This window comes from Puma concolor, chromosome A1 (genome assembly GCF_028749965.1).
Source record: "Puma concolor isolate L17-30 chromosome A1, mPumCon1.1.hap2, whole genome shotgun sequence".
NCBI lineage: Eukaryota > Metazoa > Chordata > Mammalia > Carnivora > Felidae > Puma > Puma concolor.
In genome coordinates this window covers 81897736-81918950 of record NC_141667.1, presented here as the reverse complement: position 1 = coordinate 81918950, position 21215 = coordinate 81897736, and the positions used below count along the sequence as shown (strand labels likewise).

The 21215-nt window shown below is 38.0% G+C and overlaps 1 protein-coding gene and 1 long non-coding RNA gene across 20 annotated transcripts in view; one reads left to right on the top strand and one right to left on the bottom strand.

Annotated features, from left to right (window-relative positions):
* Window positions 1-21215, top strand: part of CAST (calpastatin) — a 110445-nt gene that overhangs the window by 87590 nt on the left and 1640 nt on the right. For 15 of the 19 annotated variants that reach the window (XM_086694532.1, XM_086694481.1, XM_086694575.1 and 12 more), the window contains 10 exons: window positions 1891-1992; window positions 2502-2585; window positions 4222-4272; window positions 4446-4517; window positions 10211-10306; window positions 11970-12077; window positions 13372-13464; window positions 14937-14981; window positions 15400-15495; window positions 16675-16746. In XM_086694532.1, coding sequence (XP_086550658.1) covers window positions 1891-1992; window positions 2502-2585; window positions 4222-4272; window positions 4446-4517; window positions 10211-10306; window positions 11970-12077; window positions 13372-13464; window positions 14937-14981; window positions 15400-15495; window positions 16675-16746 — 819 coding nt within the window. The remainder of the gene's footprint in view (window positions 1-1890; window positions 1993-2501; window positions 2586-4221; window positions 4273-4445; window positions 4518-10210; window positions 10307-11969; window positions 12078-13371; window positions 13465-14936; window positions 14982-15399; window positions 15496-16674; window positions 16747-21215) is intronic. The other 4 variants (XM_086694215.1, XM_086694040.1, XM_086693751.1 and 1 more) reach the window with 1 other exon arrangement.
* LOC147584259 (uncharacterized) lies at window positions 3393-20826 on the bottom strand. Its single transcript, XR_015246457.1, has 2 exons — window positions 18512-20826; window positions 3393-14613 (listed from the first exon to the last, which is right to left on the bottom strand). It is a non-coding gene; the product is annotated as an uncharacterized LOC147584259 (long non-coding RNA).

Below are 21215 nucleotides of genomic sequence, written 5' to 3'. Positions count from 1 at the left end.
TCTTAAAAATGCTGTGTATCCTAGCTTTGCTCTGTTTGGTTTAATTCTTAAACCAAGGGAAACAGGCTTAACAGGAAGTAGTAGTTTCCATAGATTCTACAGCAGAGAGTAGGAGAAAACAAAAGTGAAGTATGAGGACATGTCTTAGATCAGCTAGCAATTCTGATTGCTTGGTTAAGACTTTGGTCACTGCAACTCTTGCACTTTAGATAGAATCCCAAACAAATTAGATATACATCAGGGGGTTTTGCAGCTCCTGGGAATAAAATCTATGCAGTGTCCAACCACCAGATGGTGATAAATCACCTTCCACTCAGGTTCCATTTCCTCATTGATATTTTTGCAGTGCAACTTAGCAGAAAAACTTTTCTTACTTACATTGTTGGTTAAGCCATATAAAACAGAAAGACATTTTTACTCTAATATTCAGATATGTATTCTATGTGAGGTCATAGAATTTTATAAGAATAAACTTTGAGACTTTTTAATTCAGAAGCTTTCACACTTTAACCAAGAACAGCAATAAGAAATTCATTCATATTTCAACCCAGTATCTATATAATAGAAAAAAACAGCTTAATTAGAAGTAATTATTCTTGTTATGTATGATGCATTCTATTTTCTATTCTTTCATTAAAAAAAAAGTCCTGGGGCACCTGGGTTGTTTAGTTGTTAAGCATCTGACTCTTGATTTCAGCTAAGGTCATGATCTCACGGTTTCGTGGGTTCAAGACCCATGTCGGGCTCCTTTACACTGATGGTATAGATGCTGCTTGGGATTCTCTGTCTCCTTCTCTCTCTGCCTCTCCCCCGCCCACACTGTCTCTGTCTCTTTCAATATAAATAAACTTTAAAAATTAAGAAAAAAAAAAGTCCTGCCCCTGAACTGTTGATTTTATGAACCACTAATGTGTGGATCTTGACCTGTGATTTGGAAAAAGTCAAATCGAGTCCTATCTTTTAGCCCAAACATAGTTTCTCCTTTATTTTCCCTTTATATCATTCATGTTTTCTTCACTCAGTTTCATTTTAATAACCAGCATGGCTAGAGCTCACTGTATCACAAGGGAGCACATTTCCTTTTGAACACTGGGACCCCAGGTAGACAGTTCCCATCGTGCCACTCAGGTTAGCCAGCCACAGTCACCTGAATCAGCATGAATCCACTTTGGCCAGTAGAAGCCTGGTAAAGAACACAAACTTCTGTATCTTGGCCGAGGCTCTGCCCGAGCCACCACCTCTGGGATGGGCCAGGCTTATATCACAGAGCTTTGAGAGGAATGTCCTCTGATAGGCCTGAAAATCTTTCCTGCACCATCTCTAGAATGATTACCGTACAGGTCACTTCTTTGCTGGCTTTCCACTTGTTTGAGGTATATTCATCCCATTGTCTTCCTTATTTCCAAACCAAGAACTGGGTTAGATTATGTGAGTTTCTCCGTGTCAATATATGTTGTACCCACTTAATATAAGAAATTTGGTCTAGTTTTTAACATTTTAGGTTTTTCAAACATATATTCTAAAGATGTTTTTTAAGTGTACTTAATTTGAGAGAGAGCAAGCACGGGGGAGGGGCAGAAAGAAAGGAGGAGAGAGAGAATCCCAAGCAGGTTCCTCGCCGTCAGCGCAAAGCCTGACGAGGGGCTCGAGCTCACAAACTGTGAGATCATGACCTGAGCTGAAATCACCAGTTGGAGCTTAACCGACGGAGCTACCCAGGCGTCCCTAAACATAGATTCCAATTCAGTTGGTAATTCAAATTACTAAAAGATGACTGTGCTTCTTATCCAAGCCTGAAATAAGGATATGCCCTTCTGAATTGTTTGTTGTAGTCTTTTTTAAAAGGAGTGATTAACTGCCTTCTTAGTATATCCACAAATATGCTTTTAGAAAGGCATGGTGCCAGATGATGCTGTAGAAGCCTTGGCTGGTAGCCTGGGGAAAAAGGAAGCAGATCCAGAAGATGGAAAGCCTGTGGAAGATAAAGTCAAGGTAATAGCAGCTCAGTCACTTCCTGAAAGTAGCTGTGATTGATGTTCCTCACTCCCCAAGCAAGTTAGTCATCTTTTTTTTTTTTTTTTTAATTTCCTACAACACATGACGAGCTGGCTTTATCTATTTATGGAGCATATCCTGTTTGACAATCTAAACCTGAGTAAAGCATCAGTGTTTTGCTACAGCAGTGGATGGAGAACATGCACATAATCTCTGAATCTCACCTTGGCCATGTGCATTTCCACTGCCGAGGAGTCCTGAGAGAAGAGGCAGCTGTCCACCCTCCTTTTCGTTGCTTTTTAGCCCAGCCGGCATAGTGGTGCTGTCTGAGCCGGCTCAAGTAGGGGAGGGTGTGAAAGATGTGTAGAGTTGCTGTAGGAACTCTACACATAAGGCCATACATATGTTCTAATCTAACACTGGAGTTATTTCCCTCAAATGTAGGCACTTAGACATCCACTTTGTGGGGATATATTAATAATGAGAATGGTATAATTTTTATTCAGGAGAAAGCCAAAGAAGAGGATCGTGAAAAACTTGGTGAAAAAGAAGAAACAATTCCTCCTGATTACAGATTAGAAGACATCAAGGTGAACAGTGTTTTTCTGTTTTATTTTAGTTACTACTGAATTTTATAAACATAAAGAAGGGACATGGAAACAGGCCCAGAATATAAAGATTTTGTTTTTAAGTGATAGTTTTTCCCTTAAAACTTAAGTGAAAAAAATCTAATGCCTAAGCTACCTAATTTTTTGCCATGTAATACCTGCTTTGTTACAATACCAGAAGCAAAGAAAAACTTAGAAAGCCTTTATATAACTAGGAAAAACCAAAATGAGGAATAACTATTTCCTGTGAAGAAAAATTTCCAACTCTTAGATACACATTGAAAAAGAAAGCCTGTTTAACATTGAGTAGAAGGATAGTTGTTCTGTTTCCTTTATTTTGAAAGTAGAGATTGTACACAGCTAGTGACACGGAGGGGAGTCATTGAAGTACAACCATTTGAACAGGGGCACACGTGGACAGTAGAACCAATGTCAGTCATCTTCATGAAATACCACTGCTCAAGAGAATATTCACCTAAATGTATATACATTTATATGCATTTTATACAGCTACATACATATGTAGCCTTGCGCCTATTTTTGTATATGTGGATTAATGGGATTTACCGTTCATTTATAAATTTTTCTTTACTAAAAGATGCTTTAATGATTCTGTCCTGTTTCTCAGAAGTGGCACTTAGAGTCATCTGAAACTTGGCATCGTCTGAGCCATAAGGATGAGCTTCCCGGGGCAGGAATTTTGTCTGTCCTACTTTCTGTGCTATTCCTAAGTGCTTACTGCAGGGTGTGGCACCGAATCAACGGATAATGTTTTGTTTGTTTGTCTTGTTTTTTTTTTTTATATAATTTATTGTCAAATTGGTTTCCATACAACACCTAGTGTTCATCCCAACAGGTGCCCTCATCAAATGCCCATCACCCACTTTCCCTCCCTCCCACCTCCCATCAACCCTCAGTTTGTCTTCAGTATTTAAGAGTTTCTTATGGTTTGCCTTCTTCCATGTCTGTAACTTTCACCCCCTTCCACTCCCCGCTGGTCTTCTGTTAAGTTTCTCAGGATCCACATATAAGTGAAAATATATGGTATCTGTCCTTCTCTGCCTGACTTATTTCACTTAGCATAACACTCTCCAGTTCCATCCACGTTGCTACAGATGGCCAGATTTCGTTCTTTCTCATTGCCAAGTAGTATTCCTCAATGGATAATGTTGAATATATTGGCTGTAAAGTTTAGCCAGCTTTTTTCAGGCAACATTTGCAAAGCCCATCCCCCACACACGTGAGGGGTGCATCCCTTTGCTCCCTTCGTGTCCTGTAAGTGCCCTGTCACAGAACCTTGTGCCACACTACTTCAACTATTTGCATGTTTCTCTGCTGCACTAGTTCATAGGCTTCTGAGGTCACAAGCCTTGCCTACTTCATTTTTTAGCTCCCACGCCTAGGGAATGCCTGAGCTGTTGGTTGGAATGAACTAATTAGAACATATTCTCTGATGAGAGAATGTTTTTCCTGAAACGATGAATCTAATTTATAATGTACAATGTCAGGTATGACCTGTAGACCCCTTACAGTGTTTAAAAGCGTTCATATTTGTGATAGATCCCACAGGATAAATCACGAGAAATGGTTTAATGCCATGGTTTTCTCTTCCGAATAGGATAAAGATGGAAAACCCCTCTTGCCAAAAGAGCCCAAGGAATCACTTCCAGTAAGCAAGCCACTTTTCTCTGAGTAGATCTTTCTCATCTGGCCCTGATTGTTAATTCTGGAACGGGATAGCTTTCTTTGTAATAAGTTGATTGACAGTAAATAGTGACATCATTTGAATAATGAGTAAACAGTTGAGGTGGTGTTTGTTGATATATTTTTTGGTTCTTGCAGCCCGTGACTGACGACTTCCTTCTTGATGCTTTGTCTAAGGACTTTGCTGGTTCCCCAAACTCTTCATCTCTTGTAAGTCTGAAACTCCTGATTTTATTTCCTTGCTCTTAGGGTGGCAGAAAGAAATGGAAACTAGTGACTTAGAATCTGACTTTGGAGGTGAGGAAATAATCATAAAATTAAAGGCTTTCAAGCCATTGTAGCCATTAGAAATGTGTTGTGTCCTCAAAGTGTACCAGCACAGTGGACATTGGCAACATTGTAACTAATTGAACCAATGAGCACATACTCTATCAAGTATACCTATGAAAAGAGAATTTAAAATTTGAGTTTATCCAAAGGTATGTCTCAAATAACTTTACTTGTTAATATTTTTACAATTTATCATTTTCCATAATTACCTCATAGGAAAACTTAGCTCTGGGTAGAATAGATAATTCCTCAAAGAGAATTCTATTACTAGAAATTTTAGGAAATGTTGGGTAATGGTAAGCAGGTTTCTCTACTACAGGATTTTTATGGCTTATTTATATGCAAATGTAAGTCTGTTGGAGTGCCCACACTTAAATAACTCCAGACCTTTTTTGTGTGTGTGGGATTGGGGTTATCTGTTTACAAGGTTCTTATGTGGACAGTGTCACGGAACATACATTAGTTGAGAAGCAGAATGAGTAGTAACTAGAAGAAATAATGATTCGTTGGAGTTGCTCAAAGTTTTTGGACTCTGTGAAGCAATAAGCCCGTCAAAGAAGGTATTACTAACCAGTTAGTAATAGAGTCCTCGTAATACCCCTATGAAAACACCATGCCCACGCAGTTGAGTCACCCCATTCCATGACCTTCCACTCTTCCTCCTCCATACAAACAGCTTATATTACAGAGAGGCTCTTGAGTCCTAATTTAGGGAAGAATATAAAGTGAGCGGTATCCTCAGAATATGGAATCTTATCATTACAGTGATGCAAAACATAAGAACAAATTAGAGGGATCCAATGCCTTAATTCCCTTCCTTATACCATCTGTATTATTATTATTATAGGGTTTTTTTCTTTTAGAAATTCAAAGAAAATGTAACAGTGACTTTATATCCTTTATATCCCCACCCAAGAAGATGCATAGCAGTGACATGACTAGAGATAAACATTTTTTATGTTTATTTTTTTTTTGAGAGAGAGAGAGAGGGAGACACAGAATCTAAAGTAGGCTCCAGGCTCTAAGCTTTTAGCACCGAGCCCAACTTGGGGCTCGAACCCACAAACTGCAAGATCATTACCAGAGCCAAACTCGGATGCTTAGCCGACTGAGCCATCAGGTGCCCCAAAACAACCATTTTTTAAAAAAAATTCTAGCTTAGAAAATTAATCTCGCAAAGGGAAAAATTGTTAGTGTCTGTAGTTAATAAAGTAGAAATAACCAATTACAGTAAGTCAAATGGCCAAAGTAGAAAATTATTTGGGGGAAAGTCCCAAAAACTTTGGAGGAAAAGTCATCATATTCTGACTCATAATTAATCTTCAAATATAAATGTGTGCCTGCTGTACATACCATGTTCTTTGATCACAATAAAGTAGAAATTCTACTTAAAAAGAGAATTTTAAAAACATTCCACTATCAGTGAGATCAAGGAGTAAATTCAGAATAGACTATTTGAAAAATCAAGGATAAGACATTTGCAAATGAAAATCTTTGATAAGCAGGGCACCTGGATAGCTCAATTTTTAAGCATCCGACTCTTGATTTTCTGCTCACGTCATGATCTCATGATTCGTGAGATCGAGTCCACCCACCCCCCATCAGGCTCTGTGCTGACAACAAGGAGCCTGCTTAAAATTCTCTCTCTCCCTCGCTCTGCCCTTCTCCCACTCTCATACACATAAGAGAATACAACATTTAAAATAAATATATTTAAAAAAATTCGATAAGCAACCAAACCAGTATTCATGAGATACATTTATTACCATAAATGTCTTAATAATAGAGGAAGAGAAATCTGACTAACCAAATGTTTATTGGATTTTAAATTTCAAATTTAAGCTATTATAAAACTATTATTATAAATAAGCTATTTTTTTACATTTAAATAAGATATTATAAACTAACCACCCAAAAGAAAGTAGCAAGCAGGTTAAGTAGGAGATGAAAATAGCAGCCTGATTACAAAGCTGTAATCATCAAGACATTATGGGACTAACACAAAAACAGACACATACATCAATGGAACAGAATAGACAACCCAGAAATGGACCCGCACAGGTATAGCCAACTGGTCTTTGACAAAGCAGGAAAGAGTATCCAATGGAAAAATGTCTCTTCAGCAAATGGTGCTGGGAAAACTGGACAGTGACATGCAGAAGAATGAAAGTGGACCACTTTCTTACACCACTCACAAAAATAAATTCCAAATGGATAAAAGACCTAAATGTGAGACAGGAAACCACCAAAATTCTACAGGAGAAAACAGACAGCAACCACTTTGACCTCAGCTGCAGCAGCTTCTTACTAGACATGTCTACAGAGGCAAGGAAAACAAAAGCAAAAATGAACTATTGGGATCTCATCAAGATAAAAAGCTTCTGCACAGCGAAGGAAACAATCAGCAAAACTAAAAGGCAACTGATGGAATGGGAGAAGATATTTGCAAATGACATATCAGATAAGGGTTAGTATGGAAAGTCTATAAAGAACTTATCAAACTTATCACCCCCAAAACAATCCAGTAAAGAAATGGGCAGAAGACATGAATAGACACTTTTCCAAAGAAAACATCCAGATGGCTAACAGACACATGAAAAGATACCCAACATCACTCATCAACAGAGAAATACAAATCAAAACCACAGTGAGATACCATTTCACACCTGTCAGAATGGCTAAAATTAACTCCAGAAACAACAGATGTTGGCAAGGATGTGGAGAAAGGGGAACCCTCTTGCACTGTTGGTGGGAATGCAAACTGGTGCAGCCGCTCTGGAAGACAGCATGGAGGTTCCTCAAAAAATTAAAAAAAGAATTACCCTACAATCCAGGAGTTCCACTACTAGGTATTTACTTAAAGGATACAAAAATGATGATTTGGAGGGGCACATGCACCCCAGTGTTTATAGCAAGACAATCAACAATAGCCAAATTATGGAATGAGCACAAATGTCCACTGACTAATGAATGGATAAAGAAGAGGTAGTGTATGTATTCAATGGAATATAACTCAGTCATCAGAAAGAATGAAATCTTGCTGTTTGCAACAACATGGATGGAACTAGAGTGTATTATGCTAAGCAAAATTAGAGAAAGACAAATCACATGATTTCACTCGTATGTGGAATTTAAGAAACAAAACAGATGAACATTGGGGAAGGGAAGGAAAAGTAAAATAAGATAAAAACAAAGAGGTAGGCAAACTATATGTGATTCTTAAACACAGAGAACAAACTGAGGGTTGTTGGAGGGGAGGTTGGGGGGGGGGGATGGGCTAAATGGGTGATGGCATTAAGGAGGGCCATTGTTGGGATGAGCACATATGTAACTGATGAGTCACTGGGTTGTAGTCCTGAAACCAGTTAAGTGTATGTTAACTAACTTGAATTTAAATAAATAAATTTAAAATTAAAGAAAAAAAGAAAATAGCAGCCTGAGACTAAAATGGCTCATAGTTGCTTGATTTGAAATAACTAAAATTTTTTAAGATACCAACAAATGTAAAAGAGAAAAAAATCTTATTAAAATAGCATAAATCAATGTAAGAATCAAATTAATCATTTATAGCCAACAGTTGGTTTTTATGAATGACTAACATTTTATAAAACATTGGCAGAAATAAGAGAAAAGTTACCAGTAAAATTAAAATTTTAAATTTAAATGATCAAAAACCAATATGTACAGTAGTTTTTTACAACAAAATGTAAAACACAATTCATAGAATCTAAGCAAAAGAAAAACTGAAGACAATAGAACTGTTTTCAAACTTTGCTTCCAAGAGAAGTTTAAAATTGACTCTTAAGTGTTTAACAGCAGTTGGTCTCATGTGACATAACCATATCTTCAAAAATATGGCTTATATAGTTGCTTCTACAAATAATGATGGTCCTAATCTTAAAACTTGATCAATATAGCATTGTTAACTAAAGTCACTTAAAGCTGTAGATGTATAATGTTTAACAAAGATAATATACAATTATTAAAGGATTAATTATCAGTCAGAAATTAAATATTTATTTAATATTAGAATTTATATAGCATAGTAGTGTATCAAATAAGAATAATCAATTACATCCATACAGAAGATGTATTTCAAATGTCACCTTTCAAAAGTAGACAATCCCTTAATGTATTAAAGAGTATCTATTTAATTTCAAGAATCAAATATTTGGAGTTAAGCTAGAAGCATTTCCTTTAAAAACACAGTATAAAAAATTCTATTATCTTTTCTGCTTAATGTTGTATGAACAATCATTAACAACACATGAAAAAGAAATGACAAGTATTAAAAAGGAACATTTGTGTATTTGCAGATATTCCTAGTTGTAGAGAGCACATATGTAGTTAACATTGTGTATACTGTGTACATCAGTAACAGATTAGAAAATACGATTAAAATGAGATGTCAGACATGTAAAGAAAAGAGCAATACAAGAAATAAACAGAAAAGTTAGAATATGAAAAAATTAAAATATCTAAGACAGTCTGACTCAGTGTCTGAAAAGAGTCATGACAATTCTTTCTAGTCATCTTATAAGTTATTTTTTAAATTAAAATAGCAATAAGGTACTTTGTATAGCCCAGTAAAATTATTCTAAAATATGTTTGAAAAGCAAAGACATAAAAACATGAAAAAATACTGAAAACCATTTTTCAATATTTCTAGGAAAGATTAACCCAACTAAATGCAGGGATTGATTTACATGATAATGATCAATTCAATTCTGAATCAGAAAACAAAGCTGTAATTTAATGGGAAAAATCAAGAAATGAACATAAAAGATTTAGTATATTTTTAAAAGGAGAATGAATCATAATCTCAGAAAGATTCTGGAATAATATGCTATTTAACATTAAGAAAAAATAAAACAAACCTCACACCATATTAACAAGTATAAAGCAACATTTGTATATCATTATCCATCTCATATCAAAATTAAAAATATGTAACAAATATCTAATTGAGGCAAGGAAGGCCATGGAAAACAAGCATGCTTAATTCATTGCTTTTAGCTTTATGACTTTCTAGCAACTGTGGAGGGGGCAGTCTGGTGGAATGTAGGCAGCACCAGAAAAAGAACCACTGGTAGAACTCCTACAGAGTAATTAACAAAGAAGAAAGCTGAGAAATTGCAAACAACCTAAATGTACACCAAAGAACATGTAAATAAACCATGAAACTTTTAAGTCGTTATGAGATTTTTGAACATTTGGAATAATAAATAGGAATAGAAATCAGGAGATTGTGTAAACTGCAACTATGGAGGAGGAAATAGAATAAAAATTAAGATTACTTGTTACTTTGAGGAGCACCTGGGTGGCTCAGTGGGTTAAGCTTCCGACTCTTGATTTCTGGCTTAGGTCATGATCTCATTGTGGGCTCTGTGCTGGATGTGGAGCCTGCTTGAGATTCTGTCTCTTCCCCCCAAAAGATTATGTGTTACTTTGCATCCATTTGGATGAAGAGAATAAACAATAATAAAGTATTAAAAACTGTATTTAAGCAATGGCATTGCGGGCATAGTTTTGTGTAATATACTGTATGTAATAATTTTTTTTTCTTTTTAAAGAAATTTGAAGAAGCTAACCTTTCTGCTGCCATCTCTGAAGTGGTTTCCCAAACCCCAGCTCCAACCACATACTCTGCTGGCCCGCCCCCTCATGTGGTAAGCAACATAGAAATATATTTTTGCAGCAGCAACAACAAAATAAGGAAGAAAATAGGACCCTTGCCTTAGAGTAAATGAAAATAAACAAAATTGTTGAGAAGATAAAGCACTTTCTGTTTTAGAAGATGTGTAAGACTAGCCAGTTGGAGAGATGACAGTATATCTGAAATAATTAAATGAAAGAGTGTTTATGAAATATTTCACACACTTCCCTGGAACTTAATATTATTGCTACTTTATTAGAATTGAAAGAGCAGTAGTGTGCATTGCACATTTATTTGAATTATTAGATTTAAAAAAATCCATTAGCTTTCTTGATTATTTTCTCCTCCTTTAGATTTTTCCTGACACATGCTATAAATACTACCTATTATTTAACCTCAAGTTTATTCTATGGAATTGCTCAGTGTTCGAGCCGCTTCTCCCCAAAATTCAAGCATGTCATGGAAGAGCAGTTTTCCTCCCATTCATTCACACCAGTAAAACGTTGTCCTTTTCATGTTAGCAATACGAAAACCTCAGCATCAATATTGTTTTAATTATTTACATGTCCTGAGGCGAGGCTGTGGGACCAAAGCTTTCCCAGACTTCCTTGATTAATTTTCTGTGCAGTACCAAATTATACACTATCGAGGCGAGGAGACCGCAGCACATCAAAGAGATCGCCCTAAACCAGATCCCCATCTCCTTTGGTTGAGAACAAGTGCCTCATTTGCTAGATGGAGAGGAAGTAGCTTTAGTGAAGTCAGCTACGCTTACTTTCCTTTTGATGTAGCATCAAAGCTTACTTAGTGCTGTAGTCTTAGATTCTGAATGAATTTTCATCCCGTTGGGTCAGTCTCAGGATCATCTGAAAATATCCAGAGGCCCAAATGACAAAGCCCAGACTCAGTCGTGGGTAGCTCCTCCATTAAGAGCTATAATCCTGAGCTCCAACGAAACACTTAAAACCAGTAAAATGCTGTGTGTGTGTGTGTGTGTGTGTATGTGTGTGTGTGTTCACAATGATGAATGTGCCTGTGCACAGAAAGGAAGAATCATTATTAATTCAGGCTGCCAGTTACGCTTCAGCTCCTAATCCTGAGGTGAGGGGTTCTGCCTTGGGTGAGGCGATTGGTCAACATCTGCAATCCAAAGCCTGTATGCCTTTCGCAAGTATGTTTTAGAACACCTTTCCCATCACTTTTCCCATTGGAAAGTCTAATTTCAGTTCATGTTTTGCCTAAAGATATCACTCAGACTAGGTGTACATCTTTATCTTTACTTAAATGAATACAGGTGAATAATGAATTAAAAAAGCTACCGTAATTCATGTATTTTTTTTTCCTAGGGACATTAGACTGTCACCAGTTGTGTTGCATACACTGAACGCACCATAAGGCACATTTTCCAACAAATCAGACCGGGAACCCCCTATTTTTTTTTTTTTTTTTTTTTTTTTTTTTTTGGAAAAGAAAGGCATCTGGGATTCAAGTGGAAGTGTGGAGAAGGAGAGATTAGGGAGAAGGAGCTCTACCCAAGGGCCACCTTCCACGACTCTACCCATCTCCTTGGTCAAACTCTCATGAGTTGATGGAGGTCTTATTGGCCGTGGCAGGCCCACATTCCAGTAGGTGACCTGATTTTGCTAGCCAGCGACTAATTCAGATTGACTTTTTAGCAGGGCGACAACAAGGAACTGGATGATGCCTTGGATCAACTTTCTGACAGTCTAGGACAAAGGCAGCCTGATCCAGATGAGAACAAACCAATAGAGGATAAGGTCAAGGTAAAAAAAATATGTATATACTAATAAGTGAAATTTAAAGTTTAAAGCATAGAATATCCTACACTGCACATAAAAGGAAAAACAAACAAAAAAAAAAATCTGGCATTTCAGTGAACAGTTGAATGACTTAAGTCTCATTTTTTCCTTCTCTATAGTCTGTTGTATTTATTTCCTCAGTGAGGACTATGCGAGTGCACAGGTTCAGGCACATGTCCTGTTAGCGAGACTACACTTAGTTATGATGGAGAAGTGCCGCGCTACTTTAATTTCATTCTCTTCCCACATTAACTTTTCTTAGTTTTATCTAGTAATAAGTATATATCAGGTGTATGGCATTTTTAGGATGACCTATTTGGTCCATGTAAGGGCAGAGGTCCCCTAATTGCCAGAGTTTTCCCTATCAGCCTCCTGAGCCACCATTAACACTGCATGCAAACCCCCAAATGAAGCGCTAAGCCAGGAGTAAGCACTGTGGAGAGGCATGTCAGCAAGGCACACACTGTTAGCCCCACCCACCTTCTAGAACAAGAGTAAATGCTTATTCCTGCCTAACAATGTACAGTACTAAATGACCCCTTCACCTTGAAACCTGGAAGTAACTAGCCACCCAAATCCATGTCCCAGAATGTCCCAGGGCATTTCAAAGGATCCTGAAGTCTTAATTCCACCAGTGTTACAGGAATATTGATGTGAACTTCACCTGTATTTGAAAAATGAAATGATAATGATGCAGAAAAATAAAGCCTGTTCTCTCCTGGTGGCTGGGGGGTGGTGGGGGGTGGGGAGTGAATGTCACTGAACCAGTTCCAGACATGCCCCAGTCAGGTGAGGATTCGGGGAGGGTTAAAGGTACCCCTGCTATGCCATTTGCTGCTTGTGCTGGCCCCTCAAGGTTTGCTCATGCATGTCCAAGTTGTAAGTATTTTACCTCTAAATATCAAGGTCCGAAGACTTGATCTTTTTTTTTAAAAAGTGAAATTCACATAAAGACAAAAGATAGTTTATACCATTGGGCTTTATCTCTTTTCATCGTTTCTAAGGATAAATATTTCATCATTTATTTTAAAATACAAGGTAGAAACTCACACAATCTCGGTGTGGATTAACCTAGAGAAGCACCTGAGTTTACTTTGTTTTCCATCAACTATTGTTGAAGTCTGTTGGAAGTCATCCGCTTTGTTGTTACTTGGAAAATAAAAATTCTGTTTTGCCTCAGTAAAGTACAGTAAACACTGAGTGCTACAAGTGTTGTGTAAGTGAAGGAGAAAATATTGTATCTATTCCATGTTTGCAGGAAAAAGCTAAAGCTGAACATAGAGACAAGCTGGGAGAAAGAGATGACACCATCCCCCCTGAATATAGACATCTCCTGGATAATGATGATGAGGTAAATGAAGGCAAATGTCTAGGTTGGATATATATCACAAAGCTTCTTAAATTCAGATATCAGTTGAAATGAATAGGAGGTGCACTTTAACAATAGCATAAAATTGTAACACGACTGAGTGCTTTTAATGTGTTTCTGATGAACAGGTTGTCTAGAATTCTGTTGAATATTCACCTGAACCAATACCATATGATGTTCACTGTGCTGGGTGCTGTGGTGTAGAGTTGAATAATGTTCAGTCACTCACCAGTGCTGAACAGTGATTCCAGGGCAGTACATAGATGAATTCTCTTTGCAAGAAAAGGCTATAAAAATGATAGTTGTGGGGTGCCTGGGTGGCTCAGTCGGTTGAGCGTCTGACTTCAGCTGGTACTGGACTGATTTAATAGGGCAGATAAATAAGGCCCTTCCATGACTTGGGGTCTTCCTCTACACTACCACCAGCACTATTCAGAGTAAGGACAGGCAACACTATATTCCCCACCACAAGTCCTATTTCTATATCTAGATATGCTCTATCAAGTTTTTGGGGTGCCTGGGTGGCTCAGGTCATGATCTCTTGGTCCATGGGTTCCAGCCCCATATCGGGCTCTGTGCTGACAGCTCAGAGCCTGGAGCCTGCTTCAGATTCTGTGTCTCCCTCTCCCTCTGCCCCTCCCCTGCTTACATTCAGTCTCTCTCTCAAAATAATAAATAGATATTTAAAAAAAAAAAATCAAAAAAGAAAAAAAAGAAGCCGTTGGTCTTCTGTTTCTAACATAAAGCCAGATTTTCTTAGGTCAGCTGGGCCTGTATCCTTCCCTTTTGGCTCCTCATTGCAAGTCAGTTATATGATGAAGAACCTTTCCAGGCCTGTTCAAAGAGAAACAAGGAAGCCCAGGTTACATCCTTCTCTTTCTATACTGATTCATTTGGTGGGTTTGAGGATGCCCTGGTTTGAAGAGTGTTAGCTTCAGTGTCTCTTATTACAGAAATCCATTCTCCTTGCTTGCATTCAGTATTCCCGAAAATAGCAATTCTGCATCGTGCTAGAAGCCTCCCTGCCTTGCTAATACTGCCTTACCCTGCTTGTATTCTGTGGGAAAGGTATTGTTTAAAACCCTTGCCTTTGTAGATGGGTAAAGTCCCTGCTGAGTTGTACTTGTAATCCTGGAAAAAAAAAATATATGCCATTGCAGCCCCTCAAATCATTCCAAAGTGTAATCTTTTTATAAATAAGAAAGAAAAACACAGGTTATTTTTAATAATATTCTAAGTAGCATTTTAACATATGATGGCAGAAAGTTCCTTAATAATTGTTTCCTTCCCTTCTCTTCCACAACCAGACTCTTTCTTGAGGTTTATCAGTTACTGCAAACCAATACTCTGTTGTATCTCAGATCACTAGACAATAGATTTTACAATTAGTGGCTGCATCTAAGTAAACTTTTACTAAGATCTATGTTTAACCAATAACCTGCCTTATTTTTAAGGGCAAACCCGTAAAGCCACCTACACAGCAACCCAAGGACTCAAAGGTAAATATCATAGCAGCATATTCCCATAAGGAAAGGTTTTTTTTTTCATTCTAGCTGAACTTTACATTTTAGAAATCTGAAATTTATTGAATGGCTACCCTGTGCTTGGAATGATGTGAAGACATACATGTATGAACGGGTGTGTGTGATTTCTCTTGGTTAGCCCTCACAGTTCCATGTTTCAGATAGAAAAATTGAGGCTCAGAATACTAAGCAAACATGTATAAAAGAGGAGAAAGTAAATGTGTAAGGATTTTCATGTTTTAATATCTCCTTTATTGTACATTAGTTTCTTAGGAAAAGAATGCCAGCAAGGTTTCCTTTTTCTTTTAATATTTTTAGTGATGTGGAAAAATGTTCCTTATGGTATTTTTGCCTTGTGCTCCTTCACTGATGGTTATTTCTGTTAATATCTCAGAAATCTGCAGCTGACAAAGACCCCATTGATGCCCTCTCAGGTGATTTTGACAGCTGTCCTACACCCACAGAAACCTCAGAGAAGACAGCAGAGAAGGTACTATGCTACTTTAATATGGCCTTTCTTTGTGTGAATACATAGAGTTGTAGGCTACATAATGAATTCAATGATGCCATAGCATCAATGGCAATGATGCCATCTTTTTCCATATGTATCTGTTTAATATAGTAGTAATTCAAGTGCATATGTAAAACATTCTCAATATTATTTCGTAAATGTTTTCTATGTTGCTGTATAATCTCTATAGCCACCATGTTTGATTTCCACACTAATGAGTTTGACACTAATGCTTTGTCTGTGTTCGTTTATTTATTTATTTTTGTTTGTGTTCATTTAAAATGAGAGCAGTCCCTCCCTGTACTGTACCTTCTCATGGCTGTTGCCCTCTGGGATTCCCTGTCCTTTCTACACTGCCCAGCTGGCTGACTCCCTCCCTCTGGACCCAGTTCAAGCATCAGCTCTTACTGCTTCTCCCTTCCCAGGCCAAGGTCAGGGGCCTCTCTTCCATGCTCTCCTGCACCTGGGGGGGAAGGTCTTTGCCTGTGTATTTGTAACCGTGAGCTGTGCACTTTACAAAGCAGCTGTGGTCAGCATTAGCAAAATTCCTGGGACACAGCAGGTACTCAAAACATGTGATTAAAGATGAATGAGAAAAATATGTAGTACAACAGGTGTGTGGCATATCTAAGTCAAATAGAAGGAAAAGTGAATTAATGCCCTTCCTTGTTATTTTCAGAAGAATTGATAACTACAGATATGTTTTGCTCTTATTAAAAACCTCTCCCAATCACTGAATTGTCAGTCCTCCCCATATTGGGTAATTTAATTTCTAGACCACCTCAGCATCCTATTTCTCATTCCTGGATAAATAATGCCTTTTGGTGAATGGGACTTTCTCTGATGATTTCATTGTTAAAGTTGTTTTCCATAACACTGAAAACAGTATCTCATTCTTGCTCTGTTGGCACATAAAACCCAGTCCTGATAGAAGCAAGCTCTGTTTTGATGACCAAAATTCCTCATGGAAATTGGCAGAACATCACTGTGACCCACATTTTCCACTGTATTTTTAAGTGTTTTTACTTCCCAACTTAAACACTTCTATGTATATTCAGTTTTCCATTTTTTAATTACACTTGATTTGACTGCAGCCCAGAGTTAACTGTTAGAGGCACTGATGATAACAATAACCTTATGACGTTTCCTTTGCTTTAGGACAAAGTCAAGACAACTGCTCCCAGCTCCAAAGCACCCAAGAATGGGGGTAAAGCAAAGGATTCTGCAAAGGTAAAAAGCACTAAATATACTATATATTAGCTTAGAAATTACATGGAGTGGGATTTATCCTTTTAGTCAATTTAGTTTCTAACTGGAATCTATTTAGAATAAAATAATAGTTTAAGTACTATCTATCCTGTAGCATATCTTGGTAAAGAAGTTGATATTAAAATAGGAACTTACTTTATAAAAGTATGTGGGACTTTAGAAATCTAAATGATCATTTTTAACACAATTCAAGTTTCTTGCATTTCCCCCTTTATCACACAAAGTATGGAAGACCCCACCATAATTGTACAGTTTGTGATACCAGCCATCTGTGCTAGCCGATAATCAGGGTAGGATCCCTCCCCTCCCAAAACCCTCTTTCAGCCACTTCCCACCACTGTCTGCAGATAGCCTTGCCTTCAACTTTAGAGAGAAAAATGAGGCCACCTTGCACAAAATCCCTAAGGTCCCTTTCCACCTACCCAAAGACAAATCCTCTCTCCCGCTTGCCCTGATTTGGCCCTTCTTTCTGAGGGGCCAATAATCACCTCTCTCTAGTATCTTCGACCTTTTAATCTACTTTTCCTTTGTATTGTAAACACATTCCAGGGGCGCCTGGGTGGCGCAGTCGGTTAAGCGTCCGACTTCAGCCAGGTCACATCTCGCGGTCCGTGAGTTCGAGCCCCGCGTCGGGCTCTGGGCTGATGGCTCAGAGCCTGGAGCCTGTTTCCGATTCTGTGTCTCCCTCTCTCTCTGCCCCTCCCCCGTTCATGCTGTGTCTCTCTCTGTCCCAAAAATAAATAAACGTTGAAAAAAAAAAAAAAAAAAAAAACTCAGCTTAAACACATTCCAGTTCGTTTGCCATTTTAAAAGCAATTCTCAAACTTAGAAGCCCTTCTGCCTATAGTCCCATTCCTTCCATCCCTTCACCAACCTTCAAACATCTATAGCAAATATTGGGAAGGGTGAATTTTTTTTACACCTTCTCCTCTCCAAAGACTCATACCACTACTTGAAATTGCCTACTGCACAATTTCTACTTGTGGATAACACATTGGCAAGACAGATTCATATACTGTATTTCACCAAATCTAAATGGCCAGTTATAAACTAAACGATTACTTTATATACCATTAAGAAAAAAAGTCAACAACTTATGATATATGATTCACTATAAAAGTCATAGCAAATTCATGGTGGGGGAGGGGAGGGTAACACCAGGGAATGTGGTTTGTATAAATTTTAGAACACAGAAGCAGTATACAAAATGGGAGAAGACCTTAGGGTTTTTATATCCAGAATTTTCATTAGATGCCACCTGGAGGGAGAACTATTAGTTCTACTTTCTAGAGCAACTTGAAAAATTATGTAGTAAGACTAATGAAGAGAAGTTACAGTGTCCAGAGGCACCTGGCTGCCTCAGTCAGTGAAGCATGTGACTCTTGATCTTGGGTTTGTGAGTTTGAGCTCCACCTTGGATGTAATGATTACTTAAAAATAAAATCTTAAAAAAGTTACAGGGTCCCACTTCTTAGAGCTGGGCATTAATGGAGACAAATGATTGAGATTTTATTATCAAAATTATTCATATTGTGCTCAGAAGGAATGCAAGTTGGATTAGACAATTTCTAGAACTTTTCCCATTCCAAGAACATATGATTTAAGGGTTATTACTGTGATACCCAGACTGTAATGAGAAACTGAAGATACGGCTTTAAAAATAATACTCTAGCCATAGCAAAACTCAAAGAATCAAGATGGTGACCTTGGAAGATCCTGAGCTCACCTTCTCCCACAGACACACCAAATCTATAGCTGCATATGGAACAATGCCCTGTGGAGAGAAAAAAAACAAAACAAAAACCCAAAACTAGCTGGGTGACTCTTACTTACCTAGCAGATGAGAGCAGCCCAAATGGAAGCAATGAGGGGACAGGAACACAATCTCACTGTAAACTCAACTGTAGGCACCATGACCCATAATCAAAAGGGAACTCAAAACCCACAGCTTCTTCCTGAGGAGCAAAGAGTTTAAACCCCATATTTGGCATCCTACCTTTTAAGACCTGCATCAGAGAGAATCCCACAAATATCTAGCTTTGAAAACCAATAGGGCTTGTGTCCACAAAACCCACAAGGCTTTAGTGATCTGAGAACTATTCTTAAAGGGCTTGAGACCACAGACACATCTGCTCCAGAGTCCAACCAATTGAAAAGCACCCAGAATTTCTGTGAAAGGTGTAATGGCTTATGTTATGCATTGGCCTCTGAGGATCAGGCATCTTATTTAACACTCCCCTAGGGGCCTGCTTAAATACTTTCTAGGACAGAGGCTGGTGGACACCATCTTTCCCATCTCCCTCTTCCTCACTTCAGGTCATCAGCATCTCCTGGAAAGCAGTTTAATACACTCATCTGAAAACCCGGTTTTTGTGACTGTCACCCAAGGGACCCCTCTAGATGACTGGGCTCTGGCAGTCAGCAGGACTTAGTTTGTGGTTTCACCAGCCTGTATATGTGTGCATTGTTTAAAGAGTTCTGTGTAAGGAATTGCCTTCTAATCAGCTTCAATCTAGGTGCTGACAGAGATACTCCCTTTTGTGACCTTGACAGATCTTGGCACACCCTCAAATACTAGGAGCCACTAAAAATAAAATTGTCCAAGCAGCCTATCACAGAGGTTTGAGAGACAGCCAAGAGCTACAGCAGGGTTGAACAAAAGGGTTATCTCCTACGTGGGGACATTCCTGCGAGACTAGGAGAGGTGTCTATTTAAGGCATAGAAACCAATACAGAGTTAAGGAAAATGAAGCATAGATGAATAGGTTCCAAATAAAAGATCAAACCTCATGAAAAACAAAAAAAAACACCCTTAACAGAATGGAGCTAAATGATTTACCTGATGAAGCAGTCAACATAATAGTTATTACAAAGATGGTCACAAAATTTGGGAGAGGAGTGGATGAACACAATGAAAACTTAAGAGATGAGAGTAATGACGAAGTACCAAAGAGAAGTCACAGAGCCAAAGAATACAATATGTGAACTGAAAAATTGAACAGTCGGTGAAGCATAAGAAAGGATTAGTGAACATAAAGACATAGCAGTGGAACTCATCCAATCATAACAGTAAAAAGAAAAAAGAATGGAAAAAAAAGTGAAGATAGGTTGAAGGACTTCTAGGACAACATCATATGGGCAAACATTAACAGTATAGGGGTCCCAGGTGAAGAAGAGGTAAAGAAAGGGGCAGCAGACTTCCTTGAAATGATGGCTGAAACCTTCCCTAACCTGGGAAAGGAAACAGAAATTCAGATCCAGGAAGCCCATAAGATCCCCCAAAAAGATGAATCTAAAGACACCTACACCAAGTAACATTGTAATTTAAAAATCCCAAGTTAAAGACGAAAGAATCTTCAACACAGCAAAAGAAAACCAGTGGTCTCTATCAGCAGATTTTCAGCAGAAACTTTGCAGACCTGAGGAAGTAGCAGGACCTGTTCAAAGTGCTGAAATAAAAAAAAAACTTCAATGAAGAATGCTCTACCTAACAAAGCTGTCATTCAGAATAAAAGGAGAGCAAATTTTCCAGATGAGGAAAAGCTAAAGGAGTTCATCAGCACTAAACCAGCCTTACAAGAAATGTGAAAGCAACTTCTTCAAGCTGAAAATAAAGGTTGCTAATTAGTAACAGGAAACTTACGAAAGTACAAATCTCACTGGAAAGGCAAATATATAGTAAAATTTAGAATAATGTTAAAGTGTAAATTCAGCTTATATGTCAATTTATAACCTCAAAAAAAAAAAGTGAAACCCATAAAAGATATAGGAAACCAGACTGATGATTAGCTGCTCATGAACTTACATCTCAAATAGGTTAAATAAGCAAACATATTTAATTTCAGTTATACAAAGTACATGGTCAAAACGAAGTTTAATAACTCCATATTTAGTAGTGCCCCCAATTAAGAGAGAATCAATCACTGTAAAATGAATGAATACCATCCAATAATACCTGTGGTGTTCTTCAATTAACCCTAGCCTTCAAAAAAAAAAAAAAAAATGAGAGTAAAAAATTTAAAATCACCTAAGGTTATTTTTTTTTTAATTTTTTTTTTTTCAACGTTTATTTATTTTTGGGACAGAGAGAGACAGAGCATGAACGGGGGAGGGGCAGAGAGAGAGGGAGACACAGAATCGGAAACAGGCTCCAGGCTCTGAGCCATCAGCCCAGAGCCCGACGCGGGGCTCGAACTCACGGACCGCGAGATCGTGACCTGGCTGAAGTCGGACGCCAACCGACTGCGCCACCCAGGCGCCCCATGGTTATTTTTAGTTTACAAACTTGAAGGTCAACAGTTCATAGTTTGGGCTAAATGAAAAATCCTTAGAAAGGCCCATTTAATTTCCCTCCACTTTGTCATCTTTTGACCCTTTAATTTTGAAAAGCCCATCTACTCATAAGAATCTTATGATTGATCTGCTTTTTG